Raw genomic sequence first — 22,701 nt, 5'->3', positions numbered from 1 at the left:
TTTTTTTTTTTTGCTTAAGTTGGTGCACAACAATGAAGCATAACATTATTAATTTTAATCTAAAAAATGCACTGACAGTGGCTAAGCAATTAACATTTTTGTGAAAATTACTCATGCTCTAATATAAATTTCATTAATTTAGTACAGAAATTCGTGCTGCTAGATAGCAAACAACGACCAAAAAATTCCCAATATAATAGTTCATTAAGACTACAAAGTGAAAAAAAGTAACAGAAAAATATTGTAATATATTAAAAATATAATGAACATTTAAATCAATCATATTCAAGGCACTTAGACAGACATTATAAGCACTAAAGAATTTACCTGGAATATTTAAGAGAACCTTAAAATTTGATAACAGAGTAGGCTTTCTTTTAATTCTTTATGTATGTGATACTATTAATTTTTGCCAAGACAAAAACCTCTAAGCAATTTTAAAATTACTCTCTTAAATAGGGAATAACAATTAAAAGACAGTATGAGTTTGTAACTTGCTTAAGATCAAGATCTACAAATTATTGTGTATATGAAATGGTAAAAGAACCCTAATTTTTTAAAAAAGAAAATCATTTTCAACATTCTAGTTGGATTACTAATAAGAAAATAACAATGATCAATCTTACTTCCATTTCTTTCCCTGGAGAAAGTTGACTAAGATTGCCAGATCCACTTGAATGAGACATCTTCACTGGACATTTGGCTTCATTCTGAATCAACTCTTGATATTGATTAATTATTCTGAAATACATAAGATAAAAAATTTTACTGCTATTGCTTCAAATGCAGTCATTACAGATACACTGAATGTAAAACAAAATTCCCATGAAAATGTATGAATAGTCAGGATCTTGACAGAATTTTCAAGATTTTTTTCCAACTTTTTTCTAATAATATACAACCAAACTTCAACATTCATCAAAAAAGTTCAATGTAGGACCTAATCAATGGTCAGATCACATGCCAATTAAATTTCCCATACTGACAATGCAAATATCTGATCTTAAATGGCTTTAAAATCTATTTTTTTAGTTTAACCAAGTTATCAAAAACACTTGCTTATAGCTTAAAAAAAAAAAAAAAAAAAAAAAAAAAAAACTTTTAAGGGCAGCTAGGTGGTGCAGTGGATAGAGCCCCAAGCCTTGAGGTCAGGAGGATATGAGTTCAAATATGGCCTCAGACAGTTAACACTTTCTGGCTGTGTGAGCATGGGAAAGTCACTTTAACCCTAATTGCCTCAGCAAAAATAAAAAACAAAAACAAAAAAACTTTTACCCAGATAAAATTACTCATTAACTAAAATGATTCAAAACTACCTCTCTCATGTAGCCTCACTTAACATTGTCCATTCATTAGCTTAAAAAAAATGAAAGGAAAAAAAATTATATTTTAGGCAACTGTAGAATCATAATTTTAAACTAATACAAGGCTTCAACACTCTTATTTTATAAATTAGGAAACTGAAGCCCAGAGACAGATGACATGGCATAAAGCTATATAGTAACAGAATAGGGACCAGAAAGAACCTGAGTTTTCTAATTTCTAACTTGTAAAGCACTTTGTACTGTAACATGCAAATTTATTCCCTTTTGGATTGATTCTATGCTTTTTTTTTTTCTCAATACAAAACAAGTAGAAAATGAGATCTGAATGCTTTACCTTTCAGCATCAGTCTTTGATCCAATAAGGAACCTGAAGTATTAAAGAAAAATTCAGATGAGACATTTCCTGCACCAGTCAACAGATACTTGTGGAAATCTCCAGATCTAGAACTAAATTTCAACAAATTATAACAGAAAATGTAATTCTATGCACACTCTTGATTTTAAAAATTGCCAGAATAATATAAAACAGGGTTTTGCATTAGATTTATTATCTAAAGCATTATTTATGACATCAAGTAAATGAAAATAATGTTCAGGAATTTAGATTCTCAAAGTACATGAAGTCATATTTCCTGAAATGGAATAAAGAGCTCTATCCTATTTAGCCAAGTTTAATCTCTTTAACTGGTTGCCAAATTAGCTGTTGGCTTCAATTTACCAGATCATGTGGCTGGTAACTTTCAAAGAAATTTTTACAATATTTTGATGATCATGCAAACTTTCTTCTGTTGCTTTTCCCCTCTTTTTCTCCAACACTGCACTATTTTTTTCCCTTCAAGTCTACCTTCTAAACTCTTTTCATTTGCTATTATACCTAAGTTTTATTGTTTTAAATAGCTATTTCTTTGGAGTCTCTGTCCCCATGATCTTCTGGTGTTCCCATTCTTCTAATTCATATTTTTTATGTAAGCCCCAACTGTTTGATTTCATTTGCTACAAATTTGTGGTGCCTTATTTTTTTTGGTTCCTTATTTCTCCTTAAGAAGTAAAACCAGAACACTGGTGATGAATAGAAGAAAGTGGTGGTCGTACAGATTCAAAAATGAAGATTCTTTAATGATGCTTCACCAATAGAGAAGTTGCTTTCTAAAGAAGGATAGTACACTTCCTTCCCCCTCCCAAATAAGAAGTCCATAGAAATGGACTGTGAGCCCCTTTATAAGTGCCCCCCATTACTTAGCACAATACTTTGACTAGAGAAGGCACAATGTTGAATTGAATCTAAACTTGATATATTTTCCATCTGAGGCCTTAATTATTGTCATCACTGTATAAACATCCTACTCCTAGTGACCTGTTAAGTCTAATGTTGAATTATAGGAATAAGCAAATGCCCATAAACACCACAGACAAATAACATCATTCATCCAATTCCTCAACTGTAAAATGATGATGGACGATTAAGTTCAATGATCTTCAAGATCCCTTTTAACTTTAATAAATTTTAAAAATAAGTATCTTTGACCCTAGGAAATCGGTCTCATATCCTTTCTCTTTTAAATTATTATATTATATATAGGCAAGGACATATATGGTCATTCCTGAAAGTGGTATTTGTAACCCCAACTTGATATTTAACCCAACATTCACAAAACTTTATGATTTCCTCTTGGTACTGAGAAATTGAGGATTGGGGAAAAATTTTGGTTTATGAAGAACAATAACAAGCTGGAGCACATCCTGAAGGAGGCAAGTAGGAGGGTGAAGTGATTCAAATGTTTGCTACCAAAGAATCAGTTGAAAGAACTAGGGATGGTGCCTGGAGAGAAGACTTAGAAGAGACATAACAGCAGCAGTTAAATACCTGAAGGGCTGTTATATGGAAGAAATAATAGGCTTTATTTTGTTTGGCCTCACAAGACAGAACTAGAAACAATGGATAGAAGTTGGAGAGGTGGAAACTTCCTTATACCTGAGCTAGCAATAAATGGAATAGTCTACTTTAGGAAATGAGGAGTTTAGAGTCATAGAATTGTAGAGAAAATGTATTCTTCAGGTATAGGGTTGAGCTCTTCTGGAATCCTTTCTAGTTCTAAGATCTCTATTCTTATAAAAATTTTATCTCATTTCTCTATTTTTAGTAGCCACTTCAAAAGAATGCTTTAAGGATCAAATGAGATAATGTATAGAAAAGGATTTTGTACAACTTATACAAAGCCCTTTATAAATATCATTATAATTTTACCTATGGTGAGTTTCAAAGTTTCCTCTTTCCTATCCCATTTTCTATGGTTTTCAAATGTAACCCAAAGCTCAATCCTTTTTATCAGATGATTTCTGCACCTACTTCAGAAGAAGGAAGTCTTTAGAAACGGGCTTCTTTCTTGACAGCTTTCAGATCCTGCATTGGTAGTGATCCCCTTTCCCTCCTGTATTTCAATTTTTCTTCTTCCCACCTGCCTAAAAATATGCTGCAATTTCCTAACTCTGCCAGATTGATTGCCATCTTGGTTTTCATTGAGTACAAAGGACAAAGACAATGAACAATGTTGAACTGCTAAATATCTTTTAAAGTTTCCTACACTGATTCTTTCCTGGCCACCTACCTACTCAATCCTCTGAAATACAAAAGTCTGTCCAAGAAAAGTCAATGCTACTGAACCTGATTTTTCATGGACTATTTCTTATATTGCCAAATCTTCTATCTTTTTCTGAATCCTCCTCTTGGAATTCTCTGCATCATTTGAAACAATTGTTCTTTTCTACTGCTGGATTCTGAGATATTAGACACACCTTATTCTCTGTCTACTGGTAATTCTAGAATTCTTTTGTTCCTCCCCCTCATCATGGTGGAGACTACTCCAAGGTTCTGATTCTTGGACCTTTTTGCTCTATACTCTTCTCTTTGGCAAACTTATTTAATTACATAGCTCATTACCACCTCTATACAGATAACTCCCATGTTTCTATCATTAAGCCTTACTTTTCTCTTTTTTTTTTTTGTAAATTAAAGTTTGTTTTTTTTTTTTTTTTCCAGAACTTATGCATGGGTAATTTTTCAACATTAACCCTTGCAAACCTTGTGTTTCAAATTTTCCCATCCTTCCTCCCACACCATTCCCTAGATGGCAAGTAATGCAATATATATTAAACATGTTAAAATATGTTAAATTCAATAAATGCATACATAGTAAACAAAAAGAATAAAAATGCTCTGTTGTGGTTTCCACCCAGTTCCCACAGGCTTCTTTCTAGGTGCAGATGGCTCTCTTCATCACAAGATCATTGAAACTGTAAGCCTTATTACTTTTCTTCTGAATCCAGACTCTCATCTCTACTTGAATGTCCTATTGGCTCTTCTGGGGGAGAAATGCTTAAAATAAGGCTTATTTCATCTCCCTCAAACTTCCTTTTATTAGTTCTATTACTGCCACTATTATTCATTTGGCCTCTATTTTCAAAATTTTGGTATTATCTCTGCTTCTTATCCCTCAGCTCTCAAACATCCAATTTTCCATTTTACTCTGTAACATCTCCAACATTTGTTCCCTTTTTACTCCCACTGCCACTTTCTTCTAGATCATAACCGACACTTTTCTGAAGAAGTGCACTAGCTACCTTGAAGGTTCTTTCAATTCCATCCTCCACAGTATGAAAGATTCTTCATTATTGTCTAATAATCTTCTTTATGCAAGTTGCTCCGTTGCTCTGAGTAATGCTCAAACTTTGCTAAATGGCATTCAAAGTGTTTATAATTTGGTTTTACTCTCCCTTTTCAGTTATCAACCAAAATTCTTCCTCTACAGCTTTTTTATACTACATTTAAACTAGATTATTCTGTCTCCAAATGTCTTACAATCATCTATACTCACATTGTTCTTTATATCTGGAATACTATCTTTTCATACACATAACCTCCTTTCTCTCTCTTTTGAATTCCCCCTCATCCTTCAATTCAAATGCCAAATTCTATGGCAGAGTCTTTCCATCTTTCACATTCTAACTTTAGATGACAACCTTTACCCTTAAATCTAAAGCAACAGCACCTGGTTTAGCATCCTTTTAATCTGTCATGTCTCACTATTCATTACTCACATGTTTTACCTCTTTACCTAAATGTAAACTGTAATTTTATCTTCCTCAGTTTTTACAAAGCAAGCTCTGTATACAATAGATGCTTAATAAATGTTTGTTAAATTTAAACACAAGCATAAAAATAAATTACCTCTTTGGTAATTTTAAGCAACTCTTTAAACTAAATTAGCTAACTAAACAAACTAAAAATTTCACCTTATTTCAAACCAAAAATTAAATGATTTTTATTTGTCAAATGTTTATCAGAAAATTTTGCAGATAGTAAAAGCTCAAGAAATGTTCACTGCATAATCAACTGATCTAAATACATGTGTTTTTAAACACAACTTACTGATTTGGTGTCATTGGGCTCTCAGCTTCTTCATCACTTCTATAAGTTTGTATTTTACCATAGTAAAGTGGATTACCAAGTGACTGAAAAATGGTTAGCTTTGTTTTCTGAAACTGATTACCAATTTCACATTCAAACACATAATCTTCTTTTATCTCCTAAAAAAAAGATAAAATATTACAAATAATGTTCTTCTGAAGCAAGGCAAACCCAAATAAATAATAAAACAGGGGAAAAGGTGATTGAGCATCTGTACATGAGAGCTGCTGTAACAAATTCTGACAATCCATATAACCCCAACTGATGTCCCAACTTCATTCCACTGCCCTCTCACTTCCCTCCACCTTGCCCCAATCCAGTAGGCAAATGGGAAAATGGCTGCTATGGAACCTGGGTTTTTAAGTTTTTGCCTAGCAATATAAATAACTTAGAAGTATTTTTTATATTATATATCACTTCGAAAATACAATGGCATTTTTAATTTCATGAACCCAGCTTGACAGAAATTTTATAGATACAAATAAAGGACACAGAAAATTAAAATACTAAATTTTATAAGGATATATATCCTTATAAAAAAAAATCCAACCTTAATTTTTATTATTTATAACTTTTTCTCTACTACAAACAAAGAATTCTCTACTATTTCAATTTTGGGGATAACCTAATTAACTTGAAATCTTCCCACTAAAAAAGATCTAGTAGTTGCCATCTTCAAGGAATAAGACTAATAGTGACTTTTTTTCCTTCAAGATCCAATTCTAGAAGACATATACACCACAAATTTAGAATAAAAAATAAATGGTAGTAACCTATAGTTGTAGAGAAAATCAAAAAACATTTAAAGTTGGCTTCTAATAAAATTATTCATATAATATATGAACATAACATTCATATATAGAACATATTCGCCATCCCCCAGACACCTTATGAAACCAGATGTCTTCAATTATTTTTAAAAAGATAACTCTTAATATTTCATAATTTTTGTTCCAGAACATCTTCACTAAACATTAGAAACAGAGATTGGCAGAAGTTTCAATTACTCACATGTGCTGGCCAGACAGTTGGCTGTGAGTCATCAGATTTGATAGACTTTTCCACTTTAGCATACTTTTCCACCTAAAAAGTCAAACCAACAAAACACTAGATTGTAGAGCAATGAATAAAAAAGTTTGAAAGAAGGAAAATAACTTAAGAAGCTCAATAATCCCTCTGGTTACAATTCTACAGAAGAATTTTTTTTAAAAATTAAGCACATCAGTTCAAGAAGCTATTTAAGATGAATGAAATAACATTCACCTATATAAACTTAGTTTATATATGTTCTGGAAAAGTGATTTGTCTTTAAAATAATTCCTACCCAGATTTCTTACCACTGAATAGTTTCCATGATTGAAACTGTATTTATCTGGTGAAGACTTAAATTTTGCATATTAAATTTAAAAATCCATAATTACATAATTTTTGTCTGAGATCTAAGTAACTTTTAAGATTGTATCCCCAGTATTTACATCAAAAACATATTTCTGCAGAATTAGTTTCCAGAGAAACACATAAATTACTAAAATAAAAAATTCATTCTACTACTATCTTCTTACAATATTTCTTACAATAGTTTTATAAATGAGTATATTAGAAAAAGAGACCAGACAGCATAATGGAAAGAACATTGAATTTGGAGTCTTGAGTCTTGTTTCTTACTATAGATATGACTGTTTCAGTTTCATCTGTAAGATGAGCAGGTTAGTTCCTTCTCACTATAAATCCTATTCATTTTAGAAGAGAAAGACATACATGAATATTGATAGGAAGATATAATAGCGTTATTTTATTAAGGCAATCTTCCATTCACTTATGGTTCATAGGTAACAAAGCTTTTAACTCTGATCATCTTAAAACTTTCAATTTAGAGTATAATTAACTTGAGAGAAAAAGGACATTAACACATTATGACTGTGAAAAACTAACAGCTACAGAGCTCCATTTTGTATTCAGCCTACTTTGGGAGATAATTTGATTAATCTTGCCCTATAAAAAGAGTTTACAGTCTTTTAATATCTTGAGCTATTTCATTCACAATATCCTAACACAGAGTACATTAAAAAATAGCATTTTAAATGAATTAGTTACTTTTAAAAAAATATTACCATATATGTAATTAGAAACATATGTAGAAAGTTCCTTCAAAATTTAAATCAGCACTGGCTAAACTTAGTTACCTTTTGTAGAAATAAGTTAATTAACTTACATCCACTTCTGAAGGTGTAGTCAAATAACAGGGGTTCTGTTTCCACATATCCACACACTAAAAATTAAATAACCGTGTTAAGTATATTGAAAAACTATAACAAAGCAAGGTTTTATTTTATCAATAAATATCAATTTTCAAAAGATAATATGGGGGACAGCTAGCTAAGTCAGGGCATAGAGCACCTGACCTAGAGCTAGGAGAATCTGAGTTCAAATCAGGCCTTAGACACTTAATATTTCCTAGCTGTGTGACTCAGGGCAGGTCACTTACCTCCAGTTGCCTCACTGAAAAAAAAAAAAAAAAAGAAAAAAAAAGAAAAGAAAGAAAATGTGCTTACATTTCCAGCTTTAGAAATTTTGAGGTCATACTGCTGGGCTGTTTTTCTCTCTTTTCTTTTCTGCAAGTAATCGAGCAATCTTAGCTGTGGAGGAGCTGTGGAGTGGGATATGTCCTGCTGCCGATTCAGGGAAGATCTGGAGTATCTCTTGAAACATCTGTAAGATTGTAAGATTCAAAATTAAAAACAATATTGAAAGAAAGCTTTAAAGAACATATGCAACATACAGGAGGCATTAAATTTGTAGTGGTTATTTTTAATTGGTAATATACAAAGTGGCTTTCCTGGAAATATTCATATACATGCTTTTTTTATTCAGTCAAAAAATTTTGATTCCTGTTTAAAAAAAAAAAAAATATTCAGAAATAGTTTTTCATTCTCTCCAACAATATTAGCATATATTTAATGTTTTTAAAAAGTCTGAAAAGGTATTCAAAAAGAACAATGAATATATTTATGCTAAGCAAATTAATACTGGTACCCAAGGGCTTTGGCCTAAAATCTGACAATGTCAGCAATAATGTTTATATTGAACTTTAAGGTTTTCCAAAGCATTTTCTATCTCCTTTGATCCTTACTACTCTGGCTGTAGTACAGCCAGACTTACAGATAAGATGAAATGATTTATTCAAGAACACAAGACTAGTAAATGTCAATGCTGGGACTCGTAAACTTCTACTAGATCACAAGACAGATGTTAATCTCAACAATACTGGCCAGAAAAAAAGACCATGCCAGGTTGTGGATATTAATACAAGAATAAAAGGTTTTGGCTTTCTACTTTTGAGACTCATTGAGGTTTCTAGGCCTCATTACCATAGTCTCTTAAGAGATTCATGTTGCTAAGGCAGCCCATATACAAAATGAAGCACCTACTCATTCTTTAAGGATTTGCTACAGACAGAAAGGTGGTTCATTCCAAGCATTTTAAAATACTAGAAGCAAGGATCTTACGAATGAAAGACAATATGCTAATCAAGCATTTTAAATGTTGATTTAAATTAAGGAAACAAAAGGAAAAAACAATTCATGAATTCATAAATTCCAATAGAAAAAGAGAATTTTCTATTTTATTATTGGTTATTTCCAATTGTCTTCATTAATAATTACATTGTCTTAAGTCTTATTTGAACTTGCATAGTTCAGTATCATAAAATAAGAATGTAAAACTTCAGATATAAATTTATTACAAGAAAAATTTTGTTCTCATGTTAAGAGAAGAACACATCAGATTTTTCAAGCCATGTCCTATCTGAATCAGCGGTAAAGGGGCCAACAAAGAACTATTTCAATGTGAAAATTATTCTCACAGTGATTTTCATTTAATTATTCATAGTAAATAACTACCACTTTTATGCCACGTGTAGAATATATAGTTAAAACATTAATCCGACACTGTAATTGCGACTATGTTTTCTACACTTCCTGACAAAAACCTGCGTTTATAAAATACCATTTTTAAAGCAGTGACCAATTTAAGCATTTAATTGGGTACTAGTTTATTCAAGAAGTAAAAAAGCTAACTTCCTGGTTTATATGTAGACTCTTCTTATCTATTTTATCTTTAAGTTTTTCTCTACTGGGTTTTCAAACTATTGGAACTCTGGAAACTTGTTCTAAGAGCCTCAGAAAAAAATTTAATTAAACATTGGGACTGCAACGAGATCAAATCCAAAGCACACAAGCTCCACAGGCCACATAGGGGTAAAAACTTATTGATATAGCAAAAATTCTGGCAAAAGTTAAGACTGCTAGTTACAGTAGAATCTCCTTAAGCATATGTACAATTGGAGAGCAAAGATAATTACCGCTTCATTGGTCGAGTATTCATCTTCTGTTTATTATAGAGCAATCTGTTTGCAGTACAGGTCACAGCTATAGAAGGATCAAGACACAATGGTTCTGCTGTGGCTAAGATAAGCTGGCTCTCAAGAAGTAATTTGTCTTCCTGAAATATAAACAAACATTGATAGTACATTTGAGACATTTTAATACTTCAAAATTATATATTTAGATTTTTAAATACTTCTTATACCTTTAAACATACTGTGAGTGAAATGAAATACTTCATTTTAGAATTTTAACATAAGACTTCAAAGATTTGGCAGGATAAGAAGACTTCCACTGATAATACAATAATGTCTACAGAAGTGTTTACTGATTAGATCACTCTGTTTTTTTTTTTATAGTTGAGACAGGCTCAGAAAAAAGAATTGCTTTAGAATATAATTTGCGCAGATTGGCCAGTAGATAACAAAACAAAGCCAACTATACTTGCTTGTATAAACTGAAAACACTCAGCTTTGCTTCAAAAGTAAGTATATAAATATGTATATATGCTTTCACTGCCACTAAAGAAACTATTTTACTGAATCTTCTATTAGTACTTAATTCTGCATTTTTAAATAGCACCATGATTCAAAAATTTTAAATCTAGAATTGAAAAATCTATATTATGGCTAAATAAGAACTTTTGCAAAAGAAAAAGCATAGTTTATACCGTTATCATTATGTTAAAGTGAAATAAAGAATTGTTGTGGTTTTTTCCCTTCCTAGGAGAGAAATGTCCAAATATTTATTGATGTAATGATTAATGATTCTCTTATAATCACATCCTATAAAAAGAATAATTTAAATTAGTAGACTGAGTTGTTATTCTCTTTACAGGGAGCTGAATGACTGAGGGATTTCCTGAATGGAATAGAGGATGGGGTGAAAGAAGGAAATGGACTAATTAAGCTCTAAGATTTGAGAAGTAAGTGATGACATGGATTCTACTCAAAATACTCTAAGACTAGTATTATCATGTCATGAGATTAGCTGATTGTTAGATAATTTTAGATTCCATAATTAAATCTCTAATTTAGAAATTATTCAGGAGGGAGAAGATAAGTCCAATGTGTTCAGATTAATTCAAACCCCAAAGAGTCTTGGAATGTTTAAGGGACTTGAAATGTGGAAAGGAATTTTATTTTATGAACTTCAAATATGAATATATATGTAAATTCATGCTTTTGATATTTTTTTTTACTTTATATCTATGATCTTTAATGGAAAAAAAAATTCTGAACTTACTTGTGTCCATTTATGGTTATCACTTGTTATAGAATGAACATCACAGATTAAAGTCTGGAAAAAAGTAAATAGCACATCTATATAATAGCAATAAGCACAGGAATAAATTAGGCAATTAAAAACTAACCATTAATTAAAACAAGAACCTACAATTTAAGAATTTAATTTAAAAATATTCTCACCTGCATTGTTGGACGTAAGAGAATGTGTCTACTTTGGTAACCTGGAGATTTCATATTCCCAGATTGCCTGTAGTCACGTATTTCTGCTATGACACACCCACAATGAAAAATATTAACCTGTATAAGAAGACAATTTTTTTTTTTTGAGGAGGGGAGGTAAATACTACTTTCTTTTTCTTTTTTGCTAAGGCAATTGAGGTTAAGTGACTTGCCCAGGGTTACATAGCTAGGAAGTGTTAAGTGTGAGGTCACATTTGAACTCAGGTCCTCCTGACTTAAGGCTTGGTACTCTAACCACTGTGCCACCTAGCTATCCCTAAATACTACTTTTTTAAAGACTGAATCAAGATTCTGAAGCTGTGTTAAAATGATTTTTTAGCATAAAACATTTAAACTAGGCTGCTATTTTTTGCCTCATTTTAAGAAAAAAAAAATTAAAACCCTGATTTAAGAATTCTGGCTAAAAAGAAATAACGATTCAGAGTTTAATAAAATGAAAACTGATTATTTTAAGAATTAAAAAAGGTAAGAGATTAGTCTAACAAATCCAAAAACTTTGCCTACAGCAAGAACATGTAAGCTTATGCAAATGCATGTCCATAAACATTAAGTCATTCTCATTCTAGGAACATTATTAATTTTTTTGGTAACTGATAACTGGACAAGTAAATACAACAGTAGAAAGCAAATGAATCAGCTTATTTATGTTAGAATCAGCAAAGAGCAATCTATTGTCAAGAATATTCAGCTTTTATACCTGAAGCTAAAAACATTCTAGATCCTACAACAAATCTATTTTTTCCTGGTAAAGTTTGGTAACTCCTTCCACCTTTAAAAAGGCAGTTAGTTGTTACACATTAAATGTAATCTCTCACCAAAAGAAATATGCAACCAATAAAAAGGCAATTTAAAGAAGAGATACTTTTTTACCTGAGATTTTTCAAGGAGATCAACCAAAATAGGTGGTAATTCTTCAGCATCCAAGTATTCAAGCAATTCTCCTTCTTCATAAGGCAAGCGAATGGTTTCAGAATCTAAATTTAAAATGATAAAGAAAAATTGTGAATAAAGGAAAAGGAAAGTACATTTCTAAATTTAAATCCTCTTTCTCTAGGAAACACAACAGATACATAAAAGATCAATGAACATAAAGCTATTCATTTAAAAGGATTCTAAAGCTCCTTTTCTTAAATTACATGAATTATCAAAATTGCTCTACACAGTCAGTCAACACTAAGCTAAGTTATGGGGACAAGATATTTAGATGAGATGCAAGATATTTAGATGAGATGTTTTTTCTCTGCTCTCTCAGAGCTTAAAGTGTAATAAGAGTAAAAAATACAAATACAAATTATTTTGATGCTTAAATGTTTCATCTACAAAATAGTCATTCATAATAGAATTCTCTTGATAGCACAATTGCAAAAGGAAATTGAAACCAATATAGAATGAAAACTTTTTGGCAGTATTCCTATGTATGTTTTAAAAATGACTCAAACCATAATATTGACCACACTAAAATTTATTATGTAATCTATGACTTACATTTAAAAAAAAGTAAATTCCATTATTAGTCTTGGAGATGTGAAGGTGAATTTTAGTTTTCAAAAGCTCTACCAGTTGAACATAAATTCTAACAGGTCATACAGAACTAAGACTCCAGAGTTGGTGTCAAGGGACAAAAATTAAAAGCCAAGTGATGTATGCATATAATATTTACCTGAACCATTCTTTCCCCTGAGCATCAGAGAATAGCCCTCATTTCCTGGGTATAGATTGACTACCAGACAGGAGAGCGTTTCCTGCATAACAAGTTTCTCTAACAAGTTCACATTTCGTCTCAGCTTCTGCTTTAAAAGGAGATAGAACTCATGAAAATAATCACTAAAACAATTTGACATATAAATGATTCTTTTAGAAAAATGAATCCAAGATTACTTACTGGGATATTAAACAGTTAAATATAATTCCTAAGGTAACTAACTCTATAAGGCACAATATAAGCAAAGAAGCATTCAGAGACACTTTCCATATCAATAAACCAACATGTGCTTCAAAGAGAACTTGGGTCAGTATAAATCTAAAGATTTTTTAAAATAGCAATCAGTACTACTGTGAAGGCATTTATTTTCAACTGAAATTCATTACATGAAAAATTATGAGGACATTTTGGTCCATGTTATTTTTTCTTTCCCCAAATTGCAAAAGAAAATATAAAATACTTTCTTTGAATTACTTAGAAGTAGCTAGTTCTGATAATTTTTCTATACACCTTATATAATTTTATTGGCCTTCAGAGAAAATGAGAATCAAATTACTCCATTTCCATTTTAAAAAATTGCTGCAAGAGATTATTTTAAATTATTATCAGTATTTTATCAATAAACACATTCAAACATGATTATTTTTATTAGATTTTTATGCTTAGGTAGTAATCTAAATCAAAATGTGTTTGAGATGATCAGAAATATTATTTTATTTTTTATTATTTTTTAATTTTTAAATTAATTTTACAATTATAACTTATTTTTTGACAGTACATATATATGGGTAATTTTTTACAACATTATTTATCCCTTGCACTCACTTCTATTCTGAATTTTCCCCTTCTTCCCTCCACCCCCTCCCTTAGATGTCAGGCGGCAGTCCCATACATGTTAAATATGTTATAGTATATCCTAGATACAATATATGTAAGCAAGAAATATTATTTTCAACAGCAGATAAGGAACTATCAAATTTCTGTAAGAATTTTAGCTAACACAATGGAGAATTATCATTCTTGGTGTACTGCCATTCTTGAAAACATCTTGAAAATTTAAAAAAACACACACACAAAAACACACAAAACCCTCCCAAAAACCCCATTAAAAAATTAAAGAACAAATTATTCTCAGTTTTAACTATCTCAAGTTTCAAGTAGAACCTCAGGGAAAGAAAATCACACCATTATTATTTTTGATTAAAAAAAAAAAAACAAAAAAACAACAACAACCATGGAACATAAGGAATTCCTAAGTAGTCTAGGCATAACATAAAAAAATTCAAATAACTTCTTCTGAAGGAAAGTTGATTCCTATGTATAGTTTCTAGATATAATTTTAGAAAAGCACAGCCCTAAGGAATCTGACCCCAAACAGATCTAGTTAAATTACCTAGTTGGATTAACTGTTTCAAGTGCCTATATTTGAATTATTTTATCTTTTTTTATACTTTATAGCTAATCTTTCTATGCTTGCATTTAAGATGATCAAATTACTCATTTACCTTTAGATTCAAATGATTTTCTGAATGTACAAAAATCACTTTAGGAAATCACTTCCAGCGAAAAAAACTTAAGGAAATGGTTTAGTATCTTTTACCTCACCCCGATCCTGTGGTTTTAGTTCTTAATTTTCTGCTATGTGCTTCCATATTCCTAAAAAATACAACTTAGGGCCAAGGATGGTAAGGTCTTTTAAAAATGGTAAGCCTTTTAAAAAGGCTTGAAATTTACTTTGGAAAAATTCAAAGATATTCTCCTAAGAATATTAAAAATTAAAAAGTCATTATTTATATACCTCCATTTAACTATTTTCCTTGCATTTCAATGTGTATTACATCATATAAAGAAAAATTCTACTTACCTTTATCTCAGGCTCTTTCTCACATTCTTCTATATATAAATCATATAGCTTCTGAAATACAGATTTCCTTACAAATAAGAAAAAATACATAAAATTAATGTAACTCTTATAATGATTATAAAACACCTGCTGTTAAAACTGTACTATTAAAATTTTTAAGTGTATATACCTTCCACTAGATAAATATTTCCGTTTAGGAGGTCTCTGACGGGCACTTTCAATGACATACTGGGGGGGGAAAAAAATCTGTGAAAATACTGATTTATGATTTAAACAATTATTAAGATTACAAAGGCATTTTAGTGACTTTACCAGAAAAGTACGTGCATTGTTTTTTTACATCACTACAATTTACATCACTACAATCTATGACTTATATTAAAAAAAAGTAAATTCCGTTACTAGTCTTAGAGATGTGAAGGTGAATCTGAGTTTTCAAATTAACAGATTATCTATTAATATTTTAATTTTACAAACACAAAATACCAAAAAACGTTACTTAGAAAAGTGGACAATGCATTTGAAAAACTGGTTCTCAAAACATGAACTGCAAACCATTAAGAAACATGAAAAAAATACTCAAAAACACTAATAAAATATAAAACTATTCCAAAGTATTACCTCATACCCCTGAAAAGAAGAAAATTGAGATGGATGATGAAAGATAGGAATAATAATTATTAAAGAGGTAGAAAGATTGTTGGTGAAGGTGTTATCAGTATAACCACGTTGGAAAGAAATTTAGAACTCTATAAGTGACTAAAATATCCATGCCTTTTGACTCAAGAAATTATATTATTAGACATATACTTCAAAGAAGCCATGAATAATTTGGAAATCCTCCAAAGTCCCCAAAATATATAGCAGCATTTTTAGTGATAGAAAAGATTTGGAAACAAAGTAGATGCTCATTGATTGGGAAATGGCTAAAAAATTTGTAGTATATGGGATATTGCTGTGATAGAAGAAAAAATTATACATGTGATGAAGACAGAAACAAAGAAATATCTCTCTGCATGAAATGATGCAAAAATAAGCAGAGCCAAAAGAAAATTACTACAACACTGTAAAAGAAAAGAGCAAGCATTAAAAAAAAATCAAAAGTGAATGTTGCAAAATTAAAAAACAAGAATGACTTGAAAGAATTATGAGAAGACATGACCTATCCCATCTCTTTGGAGAGAGAGAAGTCCATAAGGGTTGTATATTACATATTTTCAGACCTTTTTTGATCAGTTATGTTTATTTTTATTTGTTATATGAGATAGTTCTCTAAAAAGAAGAAGAAAAGGATTTTGGAGGAAATTGTAGTGATGAAAAAAACCAAAATACACCCATAAAAAACTTTTTAAACAAAGAAAAACTAACCAGCATAACTCACTCGAAATGCAAAATTATCTAAACAACAAAATTTCAATAACTTTCTTACCTCTGCACGATCCAAAGCTAATTCTAAAGTCTGTTGCTGTTAAACGATTGGAAAAAAAAAAATTTGCTTGTGAATATATTTTAATAATATACAATGTAATATGCATTTGGGGAAAAGACTGCCTAATCTAACATTCTGTTATTTATTTATTTTTTTTTGGTGATTCAAAAATTTTATTAAATTCAACACCACCCTTCCCCAGTTCAAATCTCTATCCTTATTAAATAGAAAGGCACAAAAATGCACCAAATTGGGGGGAAAAAATCTATTCAATTTAACAAAATAAATCTTAAAATATACTATATTTGTTCTAGGAATGAATAAAAACATGTTAATAAGTGCCAACTATTACTCACAAAATAATCTATTTGCTGGTCACTATTATCAACATTTATATAAGGCTGTTACAGAAATTACTTTGATGACCTCTTTCTCCAAATTTTTTCTAAGGAGTTACCTTTCATTTGAATACAAGAAAGGACTGGCTCAACAAAGTCTCATAAATACTTTCTCTTTTTCCAACCCCATAGTAATGGATGGTGCCAAAATATTTTCAAATAGAATAATTTTAAATTCACACAAAAAGAGAACAAATTACAGATTCAGCTCTACATATCTCATGTCTAAATTTTAAAATATGTACTAATTCCATTTAACATTTTTTGAGCCAGATAATCTTCAGCTTTATTGGTTACTGTAATCATCCTCTACAGTTAAGGGGGGGGGGGGGGGATCAGAAGAACAACTATCTGCTATCTTTCCTCTACAACAAAATCAAATCCTCCCATTCTAAAGAAATCTGTGCAATGATTCTGAATGTCAATGATGTTTTTTATTTTTTCTTCATTGTAATTTGGGCCAAACCTAAACTTTAATGTTCACAGGAGTAAACATTATCAAATTACTAATTGTGATAAATCTCAAATACTTTGAAAACCAATATGAGTTTGAAATGCAAAATTTTTAATATTTAAAAAAAGATAAAGAAAATCAGTAGTTTTATTAATATAAACTGAGGTTCTTATCTCAGAAAATTTTACATAAAATCACAATAGTTCTAAGATTCCTCCAAAGTTGTCTGGTCATTGATCCTGTATTGTCCATGTGTTGTTGTTGTTTTTTTTTTTTTTTTGGGGGGGGGGGTTTAAAGATTAATTATGCTATTTTCTTCTCTAGTAGATTAAGATACACAGGTAAACTGATTTGTCCAGAGTCACTGGTCCAGATAACTAATGAGTGTCTGAATTCACATTTGAATGAAAGTGTTCCTGACTCCAGGTCTGGTATCTATCCAATAAACAATGCATCCAGATATTTTTATTTTAAAATAGTACTATCTAGCATCTCTATGTAGTACTTTGAGGTTTGTGAATTTTTTAAATTAATAATTATCTCAGTTTTCATATCTTCTCAAACTTCTTAGGGCTCCTTTCAAATGTTTCCCTTCAGATGACAACCTTGCCTTACACTTCCCCAGTGAGACCATGCACCAAGAGCTCCCTCTTCTCCATCTCCTGTCACTGAAATGACTATTGGCATTAACTACTCCACTCTGCCACCTGTACAAATGATCCCACTCCATCTTTTTTCCTCCAAAATATTGCTGTCAACCATACTCTTTTATTATATAACTTCAATCTCTCTCTCATGGCTCATTCCTTACTGTCTACAAACTTGTCTCTGTCCCCACCATATTAAAAAATCTCTCCCCCTCTATCATCCATATCTCTTCTACTGTTGGTGGGCAACCTCCTTGAAGAGGACTGTTGACAATATATACTTGGACTTTCTCTTTTCTCATTAATTTCTTGACCAAGCCTTACAATCCTAATTCCAAACTCATCACTCCAGCAAAAACTGTTCTTTCCAAAGTTACCAGTGATCTTAGTAGTCAAAGTTCCATCAGTCTTTCCTCAAGACCTTGTTCTCCTTATCTCCTTGATATTTTCTAAGTTTTCAAGACAGTTCTCTCTCCTGGTTCTCATCCTATCAATCTAACCATTCCTTCTGACTCCTTTGCTAAATTCTTTTCTATATCATGGTCTCTAGCTATAGGTGAAGTTTCTAGGGATTGTCATGGGATCCCTTCTCTTCCCTCACCACCCCCATATTATTTCACTTGGTGATCCCATCAGGTCCCACTGATTTAATTATTATTTTTATGTAAATAATTTTAAAATCTACTTATTGTTCTCCAAACTCCAAATGTCTTCCAGACATCTTGAATTCACTATGTCCCAAACAGAACTCATTGTCTTTCCTTCTAAACTCTACCTGTTTCCCAGCTTCCCTACTGGTGTAGAGGGCAAGACCATACTGCTAGTTCAAGTTCATAACTAAGAATCATCTTGGTTTCCTTACTCTCTCTCTCTCTCTCTCCCCACTCCCCACCATACCCAATCTGTCATCAAGGTAATTTCACCTTTGCAACAATAAGCCTGTCTTTTGACTCTTTTTTCTATACTAGCAATTAGCAGTGTCTGGCACAAAAAAGTCTCTTAATAAATGTTTACTGGCTAATTTTATCCTCACAACAAGGTAAATGATATTTCTATTTTACAGGCAAATAAGCTAAATGACTCGTCCAGCATTACATAGGTAGTGTTTTGAATCAAAATTTGAACTCAAGCCTTCCTGACTCCAGGTCTAGTACCCACATTCTTATGTCATTATTTAGCTGCCTCAAAATTCACTCCAAGAGGCATTTACTTTGAGTTGTGTATAGAAACCTGATCTGTGCCTGAACAGTTGGGCTCACCTATGAAACAGAGTGTCTGTGTAATTCTAGAGAAGTCATTTAATCTCTGCAATCTTCTTGATATTCCTTAACTCAGAGCAGCTGCTGATCTGGCTAGCAGAGGGAATTTTTGGGGGGGAAAGGAGAGAAAAAGTGGGTGATTATCCCTAATCTAATGAAATCAAAGGTCTGGATTTCTTATCTCAATGTAACTTACCATTGTAGTATAAAAAAATGTATCCAAAAGGAGAAGAAAATAATTTATGTGCGTTGATGAAGTAGGTGACAATCATGTCCAAGATCAATTTCCAAGTGCTATTGAAATTAAAAAACAAAAACAAAAACAAAAAAAAACCTTATTAACCTAAAGTGGTCAAAGAAGTGAAAAAAAGTTTTGGATGGTTAACTTGACAAATTACTTCTGACATAATCATATTTTTAAGCATCTTGTATAAATGCCACAAAAGAACTTTCTAGAACATCCATACAAAATCTTTAAATCATTTCTGAAAAGTATAACAACATTGGATAAACACATTTAGTTTGTATATTACATCATCAAACACTCAGTTTCCAACACTTCACACTCTGGAAGAGTATAACTGAATAGATTATTAAACAATTACAGACTTTCAAAGAAATAAACCTTTATGATCTTATGGGCTCAGACATCAGAGTTCACTAAATGCTGTTATGCACAGTACAATGAAAAATTCTATTAATTTCGTTAATCCCTTAGGATAGTCTTTTTCTCCACAAAAGGGGAGCAAAATGTATTTTGCTATAATCTTTTGGCACCTAGGTTTCATAATGAATGATAAACTTTGACAAGGAATACAAATTCAATTTACTTAAAAGCTGAGAGACAAAAAAATTTACAAGACTTAACTTTGGCTCATTTTCCCATTTATAAAATAGGGGCAGTAATAGCACCTAGATCACAGAGCTCTTATGTACATCTAATAAGAATAAAATTTAAAGAGCTTTATATAGTTATTAATCCATACAAATTTTTTCTTGGTGCCAGTGTTTAATTAGCTTGTTGAGCTAAGTGTACAACTTGTGGCTCTGGGTTTAAAGCTAGAAGGAACCTTAAAGGAAACCTTTTTATCCACCATTCTTAAGGAGAATTATTTTTAACTTTGTATTGCCAGCACAGCACATGATGGAGTAGGGAGAAAAAACATTTATTATGTCTACCATGTGTGCCAGATCCAAAACGAAGCAATTTAGGCAAACTCTTTTGATGCTCACAACCACCACCCTGAGATATGCTGGAAGCTTATAAATGCTTATAAAGACGTGTCTATTGATTTTAGAGATGAAGAAACAGGTTCTGATTTACCTTTGTCAAAAAGGGAAAGAAAGAGCATAACTAGGATTTAAATATCTGTCTTCTGATTCCAAATCCACTGATATAATTTTCTGCCACATAGCTAATTAGTGCTTCTGGAAAAACCTGAAAAACTATCTTTTTAATCCTATGATTTCACCAATTTATACTTTAAATACAGGCAGGATGAGAGACTGACAACAATTTCAAAAGTTTATGACTGACTAAATTTTATTTTCAAAAAAAAGACAAGGTTGATAACTTTAAAATTCAACTTAAATAAAGCATTGCTATTGGGAGAATTTTAGCAACTTTAAAATTACTTTGAGTGATATAACCATGCAGGCTGATATTACTTTATTATTTATCAAAAGCGTCTAGCCCTCATCTCTTATCTATGTATACTACAGAAGTCAAACCAATTAAGTAGTAAACAACATTTTTTTTTGTCAAGCAACAAATTTAATTAATTTACCCTTCCATTATTTCTATGATATTTCATCAGACTCCTGTGTTCTTCTGTCACCTGAGTCCCTACTTGGTCTTGTTTCATGCTTCCTCAAGGTAGTAGCACTGTTACTCATCTTAATTTGGAAAACCTTGCAAGAGAGTTCTTATCAAGGACTTTCAATTAAGTTCCATATATGAGAATAATAGAAAAGATTCCCCTAGGGCAAGTGCCTGGGCTGAGTTGATAACCAGCATTTATGATGCACTCAGTGTTCTAGTTCTACTTCTAGGGCAGTTTACTGAGGTGCGGACATAATTCCCTTAAAGGTAAGCATCTAGGCCGAATCATTAGGCGATCGGAAAGGCTACCGTTTGGGAGCCAGAGTGCTCACTGACAACCTCCAGGGGCCTGAGGTGTCTATGTATAAAGGAAGGATTTGGCCTACATGGCCTCGGAGGTCCCTTCCCAATCTTAGACCCTGGATCTTGAATTGTATTTGGAGGATGACCCCTCCCCCTCTTACAAACTTGAGGACGTATCCTCGGGTGGTTCACATCATTCCATACTCAAGTTCGGGTCAAAAGACCACCTTTTAAAAACAAACTCTGCTATTAGGCCCTGGGGGCCTCGGGTCGGGGATGGCGTCGGACTGGAGGAGCTGGGCCACGGCCAGGAACAAAACCCTTGCCAGGTTTCCTAAAAACATATGTAAGCGGGACCCTAGGCGGAATCCAAACCGGGGCGGGGAGCAGGGGTATCCATGTTTCCCAGAGGACGCCGAGGAGAGGCGGGGGCCTGGCGACCCCAGCCGCCCTCGCCCCGTCACTGCTGGGGTCAGGGGCAGGGAGTGGAGACGGCTTTCCCCAATCCACATCCCCCGACTCCTTCAGACCCTACTAAGGACTCTGGTCGCCCCAATTGCTAATGAGTGGCCGTACGGCGAAGGGGGCCCGGTCAGGCCGATGGCGGAGGTAGGGCCGGGCCGGGCCCCCGCCGCCCGCCACACCCTCCGCCTCCAGTCCGCCCGCTCCCTACCTGCCCCAGCGGCGGCGGCGGCGGCGGCGGCTGGGGCGCTCGGCCTCATGACGGCGCCGCCAGCTCCGGCCTTGGCAGGACGATCCACAGCGAGTGAGCCGGCGGCTCCCCCCCACCCCGATCCAGCCCTGCCCGGCCCCGCCGAACGCACTCAGCTCCCTCCCTCCCTGCCTCCCTCGCCACCCGCCTAGCCGGCGGCCTGTTCCGGTCTCGGCGCTTCCGATTCGGCCGGGCCCCAACTCGGTTTCTCCGCGGCGGCGGTGGCGGCGGAAGGGGAGGAGCTGGGGGCGTGCCCCCTCTGGGGAGGGCGGGGCTGGGTGAGGGAGAGGAGTTTGGGAGAGGGCCGGAAGCTCCTGGCCCGAGGTCAGGATTGTAGTGGTGAGTGCGTTTCCCTTCTTGCTCACCTTTTCCCAACTTCTTCCTGTCCTTCCGAGGACCTGAGAGGGCTTGCGGGTCCTTCCGGTGTCTTCCCGGTGTTTTGCCCACACCCA

The 22,701-nt window shown here is 33.0% G+C and overlaps 1 protein-coding gene across 15 annotated transcripts in view; it reads right to left on the bottom strand.

Annotated features, from left to right (window-relative positions):
• SUPT20H (SPT20 homolog, SAGA complex component) overlaps positions 1-22,475 on the bottom strand; it is a 48,708-nt gene extending 26,233 nt beyond the window's left edge. For 7 of the 15 annotated variants that reach the window (XM_074304868.1, XM_074304872.1, XM_074304873.1 and 4 more), the window contains exons 1-16: positions 22,211-22,475; positions 19,609-19,706; positions 16,655-16,690; positions 15,395-15,453; positions 15,226-15,292; positions 13,320-13,449; positions 12,530-12,633; positions 11,600-11,716; positions 11,418-11,471; positions 10,151-10,290; positions 8,343-8,499; positions 8,003-8,059; positions 6,802-6,873; positions 5,752-5,909; positions 1,660-1,692; positions 627-741 (exon numbers count right to left, since the gene is read on the bottom strand). In XM_074304868.1, the coding sequence (XP_074160969.1) occupies positions 627-741; positions 1,660-1,692; positions 5,752-5,909; positions 6,802-6,873; positions 8,003-8,059; positions 8,343-8,499; positions 10,151-10,290; positions 11,418-11,471; positions 11,600-11,716; positions 12,530-12,633; positions 13,320-13,449; positions 15,226-15,292; positions 15,395-15,453; positions 16,655-16,690; positions 19,609-19,611 (1,302 nt within the window). In that variant the 5' untranslated portion in view covers positions 19,612-19,706; positions 22,211-22,475. Of the gene's footprint in view, positions 1-626; positions 742-1,659; positions 1,693-5,751; positions 5,910-6,801; positions 6,874-8,002; positions 8,060-8,342; positions 8,500-10,150; positions 10,291-11,417; positions 11,472-11,599; positions 11,717-12,529; positions 12,634-13,319; positions 13,450-15,225; positions 15,293-15,394; positions 15,454-16,654; positions 16,691-19,608; positions 19,707-21,199; positions 21,329-22,210 lie in introns of those variants that run through there. The other 8 variants (XM_074304870.1, XM_074304884.1, XM_074304877.1 and 5 more) reach the window with 3 other exon arrangements.
• Between the last annotated feature and the right edge of the window lie 226 nt (positions 22,476-22,701).

Source organism: Sminthopsis crassicaudata, chromosome 3, assembly GCF_048593235.1.
Source record: "Sminthopsis crassicaudata isolate SCR6 chromosome 3, ASM4859323v1, whole genome shotgun sequence".
Classification (NCBI taxonomy): domain Eukaryota; kingdom Metazoa; phylum Chordata; class Mammalia; order Dasyuromorphia; family Dasyuridae; genus Sminthopsis; species Sminthopsis crassicaudata.
This window is presented reverse-complemented; position numbering and strand designations above follow the sequence as displayed.